This window comes from Sebastes fasciatus, chromosome 19, assembly GCF_043250625.1.
Source record: "Sebastes fasciatus isolate fSebFas1 chromosome 19, fSebFas1.pri, whole genome shotgun sequence".
Classification (NCBI taxonomy): domain Eukaryota; kingdom Metazoa; phylum Chordata; class Actinopteri; order Perciformes; family Sebastidae; genus Sebastes; species Sebastes fasciatus.
In genome coordinates, this window is record NC_133813.1 from 21,723,560 (window position 1) to 21,732,839 (window position 9,280).

A 9,280-nucleotide genomic window follows, 5' to 3' on the forward strand; every position below is an offset into this window, starting at 1 on the left:
AATGCAAAAATGTAGAAAGGTCTTGGAGATTTAAAGTAAATTAATATCAAAACATACGTTTACAAACACTCACACCCTCTAATAGGCTACTCTATCAAAAAGCAAGCATAAGCCAAATATACCCAGACTTTTCTGTATACTTGTCAGTAGAAGTCAAGTATATTTTAATAGAATTTTGTTAAGTAAATCTCTGTTTAGTACATAAAAAGTAAACTGAAAGTATACTCTCTTATTTTGAGTTTAAAAGAAGTATACTAATAGCACTTGAATAAACTTATTTTTAGTAAGGGTACCCACAGAACCCATTCTCAGTCATATATCTTAAGGTCAGAGGTCAAGGGACCCCTTTGGAAATGGTTATGCGTGTTTTTCCTCACCAAAATTTAAGTTTGTACCAACAAGCCCACCAATGGTGCAAACTGATGGTGTCTCTCCTAGGAAAGTGGTTCCCAAACTTTTTCACGTCAAGGACCCCTAAACTGACACAAATTAGACCACCGGTCCCAAATTGATAAGATTTCGTCCCATGCAGGGTCCCCCATCTGATAAGTTTTTGCTTCTAGATGTTTTATTACCGGAAATTTATGAAACCCATGATTAAAAATAGTCATACATTCTGTCATTGTGTTACTTATGGATGGAATTATAGTGAAAATACATTATTCCCCTTTTTGCTGGGGACCCCCTGGAACCCCCTCAAGGACCCTCGGGGATCCTCGGACCCCACTTTGTAAACCACTGTCCTGGGAGGCCTCCTACATGGCCCTTTTAATAAAATATAAAATGCAACACCACACCATGGCCTAAGGCTAAGCATTAGCCAACATCTTTCACATGGGTTATATTTTATTTATTACAGGGTTAATTGCATTGGATTGCAATATGTCTACGTATACGTATATTGTAGGTGTCCATGGTGTTTCACTGCCTGTAGTTCCCTTTATCTGACAGTTTGGTCTTTTTGTTTGCAGCCTCTTTGATATGCACAGTATGTTACCCAATCATGTGGTTCTCATTGAAGTGACACTTCCCCCATAGTTACACATTCATATAGACAGCATTAAGTACTTTTGATGCAGATTTGTTTTAAACTATTTATCTTACTGTTTTGCTATGCTTGTTCATATCAATTTAGCAATGTAATAATTACAAACTTTACTTACTTTACCATTTTTTGTTTTTACCAGTAATTACCATTATGAATTGTGTGTTTCTTAATGAGCTGATTCCCATTTGTTTCCTTATCCGAACACATCTAATTGTCACAGAATGGCAATGGCTTTAAGTAAGTATTATGTAGTTGGTTGTGTAACAACCAACTCAGAGACCTCATTCCTGAAACTTCCAGGGAGAACCAACCAGAACAGGATGTAGCCAACACAGAGGCAAAGTGAAGGACTTACAGGGTCTTGGGACAGAAAAATGTGAGAATGTGCAAGAAACAGTTAGAAAAGAGCATCCTGCAATTTAAGTAGAGAAGAAGCATCTGGTGAGTGGTGATTGAATGGAGTCAGGACTGGCAAGCTATGAGGGACACTGCCAATCCAGATATACTACAGAGGCAAAAGGGATAGCAGTGTTTTTTTTTTTACCAAATTGCGTTGTTGTGGCCGCTGTGGGTGATTAGTATGCTGTTTCAGCATCTCACAGGAGGGAGGGAGGTACAACATGCTGAATAGTCTCAGAATCAGAATCAGATTTTTTTTGCATCTATCTCAATGTACTTACACAGAAATAGAAATAACAGCGAGGGACAAGGACAACAAAGTTGAACAAATAAAGGTAAAGAATAGACAGGACTGTTATGTACACAAATAGCCTATCTGAAAAAATAGTTGTATACACTGTATACAACAATTTTTTCAGATAGGCTGTTCTGTAAGTTGTAGACATTGTTTACTAAACAATAAAAATAGTGCAAAGAAATAAATAATAAATGGATATACATGGACTGGGTGATTATGTACAGTACATGTAAATATGTCTATTAGGGGTGTCGTGACATACCGGTATAGTCGATAACCATGATATTCAAAAATAAATATTGATATCATGTTAATAATACACATGTGATAACATTGTGTAAATAATCCAGTGCCTCTTAAATCATTTTATATACAGTTGTGGTTACAGACTCTCTCCCCACCTTCCTACTCTCATATTTTGAGTGTAATTCATTTGCTAAATAAAGACAAAACTCGCAATAAGATAAGTTAAGATAAGATAAGATAAGATATTCCTTTATTAGTCCCGCAGTGGGGAAATTTGCAGTGTACAGCAGCAAAGGGGATAGCGCAAAAAACAAGATGCATCAGCTAACACAGTAAAAAGAGCTAAACAAAGTGACAAAATATGAACCATTTAAATAGAAGGAAGTATAAAAATAAGAGCAGTATATACAGTACTGACAATAAACAGACTAATAACAAAAATGCACAAGTGGAAAATGATAAACAATAGAGCTCATGGTTGTGGCCCCTAAGGCACTGCTCAGGAATGTTGGAGATCTCCTCCTGGATGTGGATGGCAGCTCCATCTGCCCTTCCTCCGAGGTCCGCAACCTTGGTTTCATCCTGGACTCCACCCTCTCATTTGATTCACACATCAAATCTGTCATTAAATTTGCCTTCTACCACCTCAAAAACATTTCCCGACTCCGGCCATCATTCTCCGACTCCGTGGCAGAGACCCTCATTCACGCCTTCATCTCCTCCCATCTAGACTACTGTAATGGAGTCCTATCTGGGGTACCCAGCAAAGCCCTGGACAGGCTCCAGTATGTCCAGAACTCAGCTGCCAGGGTTCTCACCTGCACTAGGCCCTGCATGGCAGCACATCACCCTTACACTCATCCACCTTCACTGGCTTCCAATCAAGTCCCACATCAACTATAAACTCCTCATTCTCACATACAAATCCCTCCATGCCCTTTCCCCTCAGTACCTAACCAAACTTCTCAACCCCTACACTCCATCCCGGAAACTACGATCCTCTGACACTGGTCTGCTCTCCACCCCCCTACACCCGGCTGAGAACATTCGGCGACAGAGCCTTCAGCGTCGCGCCCCCCCCCCCCCCCCCCCCCCCCCCCCGCCATCTGGAACTCTCTCCCTCCTGAGATCAGAAATGCTTCATCCCTGGACATTTTCAAAAAACACCTCAAACACCACCAGTTCATCAAGGCCTATGATCTCAGCTGACTTTTCCTACACATCACTCTTTTAATTACTTAGCTATAGTTTCTCTTCTTTGTTATTTATTAGTATGATTTTGTGTGCCCCCTTTGTAGAGCGTCCTTGGGTTTCTGAAAGGAGCTATATAAGTCCAAGTTATTATTATTATTATTATAATAATAATACAAATTTACAACAATAAACCAATTTAAAGATTAATTTGACTTATAGCACTATTATTTTATTTTTATCTCATTATTAGGAGTTGGGATATAATAAACCCATTAGCATGTTCCTCATCCTTCCGGCGGGGGGCAGCAGTGCACTACCCCTCCCTGCTGTCTGCCGGATATCCGCAGTAGAAGAAGAACTCAGAGCTACTGGCTAATGCTGCTAACTGCTAACAAGGAAGCAGCACAGCGTGCGATCTGTTACTATTAAATATAGGAAAGAAGACACCCTGACTTGTCTTAAAAGGTAATCACACCTTTTGTTAATTTAAATGTTGTTTACTGCATGTATTTAATGTGTACTACCCAAACATGTGTGTCTTTTAGTGAGACATATCTGCATTATAGCAGGAACAGACCGTCTGTAGCTCTGCTAGCTAGCTGACCTTACAGTATCAACAAAGACACTCCTCTGCTATCCTCACTACTGGAACACATAACACGTCTTAAGCCGGTGTTAGGAGACAGATAGCAAGCTGGACTGTTTGGTTAACATGTGTTGTGTTGCATGGTCGCTTACTAAGGATGTATATCTATGGGTGAAAGTGCTAAAGCAAGCTACGGGCTGGTTTATAGCCTCAACACACTTTGAGACTAAGGCAAAGGTTCATTCTTGGCAGCCACCGTCGTTTTGCTGCCTTATAATTAACATTACTATTAAAACCATGTTAACCAGGAGCTCTCAAGCTAAAGGTGTCATTAAAACAATGATCAACCTGTCAACATCAATATTCAGCTGTCAGGCAGCTCACAGGTTCATCAAATGTTGTATTGAAACGTTACGAGATGTGTAGATAGATAGATAGATAGATAGTTACTTTATTGATCACGAGGGAAATTCAAGTTTCCAGCATCACAGTTCCATAGTGCAAAACATGTTAGTAAAAAGGCAGTAAAAAGTTAGTAGTACAAAGTACAAAAAATATACCAGATATAAAAATACAAGGAGATGAAGAAACCTGTTAAAACTGAATATAGTGCAGGATAGCAGCTGTGATACAGAACTATTAAAAAAGTGCAGAAGAGACTGTTAAAAATGAGTATAGTGCAGGGTAACTCCAGTAGCTTAGTCTATGAAAGTGCACTGTATGCATTATTATCTGTCCCGCAGACCATCCTCCTTTATGTTTGTTTATGTTTTCAAGGCACTATTATAAATTGTATATTATAAATAATAATTTGCGCATATAAGAAAAGATAACAAATGGTCAATATGATTAAGATAAATATGTAAGTAATGAATTGGTATTATGATTAAGTTATATTATAAGTAATGAATTAATATTGTGATTAAGTTATATTATAAGTAATGAATTGGTATTCTGGATTGATAACAAATTTATATTTTGATGAGGATAATGATATCAGTAATTAATATATATTTCTGTATGACACAGATTAAAGGTAATAATTATAGTTCGAATAATTATAAATAATAATAATAGTTATAGTGAGACAAATTTAGGTAAATTTAATTAGATTATATGTATGGCTCAATAAGGAAGCTAGTTAATAATTGATAATTGATTTATGGAGAAGGGGTGGGATTAAATAAGTTTATACTTCTCACTCCTCTTTGAATATTTAAATCAAGGCATCAAGTGTTGAAAAATAAATTTTTCTTACGCTTTCATTGTATGTAAATACTACTTGTTTCTGACTGTCCACTTGTGGGTATGATCATTCTTCTTTTTTTATTTATTTTTTATTCTACATGTTCGAAATAAATTTTGAAACGAAATGAAGTCCAGACAATAGTTATACATGGGAAATATTTGTAAATATTTGTAAATATTAGTGAAATACCATTGCGTTCACCACTATTAACTTTATTAACATTAATAATTAACTCCTTGTCCGCCACTGATAATTTTTTCACGAGTGTCCAGAAAAAATGATCAGCCCTGCCATGAATACATTTGTTATTGTTAAAATCTGAATTTGTTGGGGGAAATTATCAGTGTTGTGCTATTATTTGGTGTTGCATTGCATTTTCTAATTGGGTTGTACAAGATATAGAAATAAAAAAGTAATTTTATTTAAGTAAATACACACTGGTGACAAATTAAAGGTAATACCTGAATAAATGAGTGGAGTACGACAACAAACGCAGATGCTTCCCTATGTGGCACAGGGTTAATGAGTATGAAAACAATGTGAATCATTTGCTAGGGCCTTCAGTCACCAGATCTTAACTTAACCGATAACCTATGGGAGGTTTGAGGGCCATCAAAGATATGTTGGTTTTTCCTTTAATTCCCTACCTATCTGTACATATCGACATATTGACTTTACTTCCTTCAGCTACTTAAGGAAGTAAAGTGTGTTTAAGCAGGTGTAAGTGTATCACCCAGGGTTTATTTTCCAGTAGATTTTCTCCACACAGTGCATCATTTCAAGCATCATAACACTGTAACTACTAGGCTTATTTATTAAGGTTGTTGGACATTTCATTACTCTGTGTTTTAAAGCTTTCAGGCTTGGATCCGAGGGCCTGTGCCATTTGTTTTGAACTCAACATTTGGCTGCATCCTCGGCTTAGAGTTTTATTTTTGTCCAAATTAAGGAATTGGAGGCGGATGGACTAAGTTTCGGATTGGAACTAGGATTAGGATAAGGACCACTTCCACAGCTATTTGTGAAAGCAAGAAGTGATCTTAAAGTCTGCAGGTGCCACCCCTTCTGTGTCAGCAGTGCCACTCACTCAACCACCATGTCGGATGGCCGGATCTATGTGGGGAATCTTCCTGTGGATGTCCAGGAGAGAGACATTGAGGATCTCTTCTACAAATATGGAAAAATCCGTGACATTGAGTTGAAGAACAATAGAGGCACTATCCCTTTTGCCTTCGTCCGATTTGAAGACCCACGGTGAGTTTTAGGGACGGTCTTTGGCAAGTCGAACACATCACATTCCCCTTGTTGGATACCTTAAGTTTTATGCTGTAATATCGTCTCCCGCGACTGGCAGCAGGAAATGGATGGAGACGTCATTTCCAGTTCTATGACCGCGAGTGAAACGAGCGTACTTTGGTAAGGAGTTCTGTGCTCTCTTCTCTTAGGGATGCAGATGATGCCGTCTATGGAAGGAATGGATATGGATATGGAGACTCCAAGCTGCGTGTGGAGTATCCGCGATCCTCTGGTGCTAAATTTGGTCAGATGGGAGGTGGTGGTGGAGGAGAAAGAGGAGGAGGAGGAGAAAGAGGAGGAGGAGGAGGAGGAGAAAGAGGAGGAGGAGGAGGTGGAGGACCCAGGGGAAGATTTGGACCCCCAACTCGAAGATCTGAATTCCGGGTCATAGTGTCTGGTAGGTGGACGTCATGAGTCATAGCCAGTTCATATTTTGCTCTCTTTCGCGGTGTCCTGGAGATCAAGGGGATTGGTAGGATGGCGGACGTAAGAGTCGTAGGCAGATATGTTTCTCTCTCTCTCTCTCTCATGGCGGACTGGAGGACAAGGGGACTAGTAAAGGACGCCATAAGTCGTAGGCAGATATGTTTCTCTCTCTCTCTCTCTCTCATGGCGGACTGAAGGACAAGGGTACTAGTAGAGGACGTCATGAATCGTAGGCAGACATGTTTCTCTCTAATGGCGGACTGGAGGACAAGGAGACTAGTAGAGGACGTCATAAGTCATAGGCAGATATGTTTCTCTCTTTCCTGGCGGACTGGAGGACAAGGAGACTAGTAAAGGATGCCATAAGTCATAGGCAGATATGTTTCTCTCTCAAGGCGGACTGGAGGACAAGGGGACTAGTAGAAGACGCTATGAGTCGTAGACAGATATGTTTCTCTCTCATTGCGAACTGGAGGACAAGGGGACTAGTAAAGGACGTCATGAGTCGTAGACAGATATGTTTCTCTCTCTCATGGCGGACTGGAGGACAAGGAAACTAGTAGAGGACGTCAGGAGTCGTAGGCAGATATGTTTCTCTCTCGTGGTGGACTGGAGGACAAGAGGACTAGTAGAGGACGTCATGAGTCGTAGACAGATATGATTCTCTCTCTCATGGCGGACTGGAGGACAAGGGGACTAGTAAAGGACGACATGAGTCATAGGCAGATATGTTTCTCTCTCTCATGTCGGACTGGAGGACAAGAGGACTAGTAGAGGACGTCATGAGTCGTAGGCAGATATGATTCTCTCTCTCTCATGGCGGACTGGAGGACAAGGGGACTAGTAAAAGACGTCCATGAGTCATAGGCAGATATGATTCTCTGTCTCTCATGGCGGACCGGAGATCAAGGGGACTGAGTGAATGAGGTCAAGTCAGCTCCTAAAGTCATAAAAAGCAAAACAGTAAACTGAAACCGGTCACGTTGGCTGCATAATCCCAAACACCGACTATAGTGACTGGTAGGTGTAATTTTGTCATTGTATATAATTAATTATTTTTTGTATGCTACGTTTATCTTGTGTTTATACAAGCATGTTTATACAAGTTATAGAATTGGAATGCTTATTTAAGACCATCCCCTTAATGTCTAAGGTTTGTACTGAAACATTCGCCCAATAACTTAATTGGAGCTTTTAAATTTCAATTGCTGTCAAACTTATACATCATAAAAATGCCTTAAAACAGTAACATCAGTAAAGGTGTTGTTTCCCTCAAAGGGTTTAGACTTTGGGCAAACCTGCAATGATTTAAAAGTGCCAGATAATTTAAAGGAAGTTTTCATATTTGTCTTTATCGCGTTGCAGGGTTACCACCAACCGGGAGCTGGCAGGATCTGAAGGATCACATGCGCGAGGCGGGAGACGTCTGTTTTGCAGACGTGCAGCGTGACGGAGAGGGCGTGGTGGAGTTTCTCCGTAGAGAGGACATGGAGTACGCATTGCGCAGACTGGATCGGACCGAGTTCCGTTCACACCAAGTGAGTTCCAATGATGATGAGATTCGATGACCCTTCAGGTGGTGAAAGACAACAAATGTCCTATATGTATTTATTTATTTTCCTTTTCTTAGGGCGAGACCGCTTACATCCGCGTCTATGAGGAGAGGGGCACTCCCAACTTTAATCGGTCGCGTTCCCGCTCCAGATCCAGAGGTCGCTATTCACCTCCCTTCCATAACAGAGGGTCTCCCCCACCACGCTACCAGTCGCCTCCACGCATGTCGCGCCATAGTCCACCCCCCAGGAGGCACCCTCCACAGCACCATAGCCCACCGCCGCGTCATTACCGGTAGAAAGGCGTGCCATTTCTAGAGGAATTGGGGGGGAAATGTTTTGTAATTCTACTTTTTTTTTTTAACCCCCAGGCCTCCTCATAGGATACATCGTTATTTCTTGCTATATACATTCCATGTTCATAATCACCTGAACACCTGCTCCTCCCCACAGCCTTAAAGATTTTGTCTTGTTCTGTAAACACCCATAAGTTTTGTTTTTTGTCTCAGCGAGGTAATGTATTTGATTATCATATAACATATTGGAGGTTTCTTTTATAAAGAAATCCTGGGTTGTGATGAGGTCAAAACCCTCACAGGAATGGTCATGTTTATTGTCCAAAACAAAAATTTCACAATTTCTGCAGCTATCATGCTAACGGTCACACTGCTTCTTAAATTCTTGACAATATTTTTTCCTTATTGTTTGTCGCATTTCTGTAGCTTTTTAAGTATGATGTTTTTGCCAATCTAAGAACCTGTGAAGCGAATCATTATCCTACTCTTGATTCAAAACACGTAAAAATTAGTGAGCCTTTTAGAGTAGTGACACATGTCGACTGTGAGCCTCACCTGATTATTTTTTTTTAATGTGTGAACCTCTGACCGAGGTGGCCTGTAGGTGGACTATGATTTTTATGCATCTCTTATGTTGTTTTTTGTTTTTTGTTTAGCAATAAAAATGCTAACTTTTACTGGCTGTTTCA

The 9,280-nt window shown here is 40.1% G+C and overlaps 1 protein-coding gene across 3 annotated transcripts; it reads left to right on the forward strand.

Moving 5' to 3' along the window:
* The first annotated feature begins 3,488 nt into the window (after positions 1 to 3,488).
* srsf9 (serine and arginine rich splicing factor 9) lies at positions 3,489 to 9,268 on the forward strand. Of its 3 annotated transcripts, none has more exons than XM_074617017.1 (5): positions 3,489 to 3,650; positions 5,970 to 6,274; positions 6,466 to 6,713; positions 8,108 to 8,280; positions 8,373 to 9,268. In XM_074617017.1, the coding sequence occupies exons 2-5, from the start codon at positions 6,117 to 6,119 to the stop codon at positions 8,592 to 8,594; spliced, it is 801 nt and encodes a 266-aa protein (XP_074473118.1). In that variant the 5' UTR covers positions 3,489 to 3,650; positions 5,970 to 6,116; the 3' UTR covers positions 8,595 to 9,268. The 3 variants fall into 3 exon arrangements, with proteins under 3 accessions (XP_074473118.1, XP_074473120.1, XP_074473119.1); XM_074617019.1 differs by having other exon boundaries at positions 6,074 to 6,274; XM_074617018.1 differs by having other exon boundaries at positions 6,098 to 6,274.
* Positions 9,269 to 9,280: the final 12 nt, after the last annotated feature.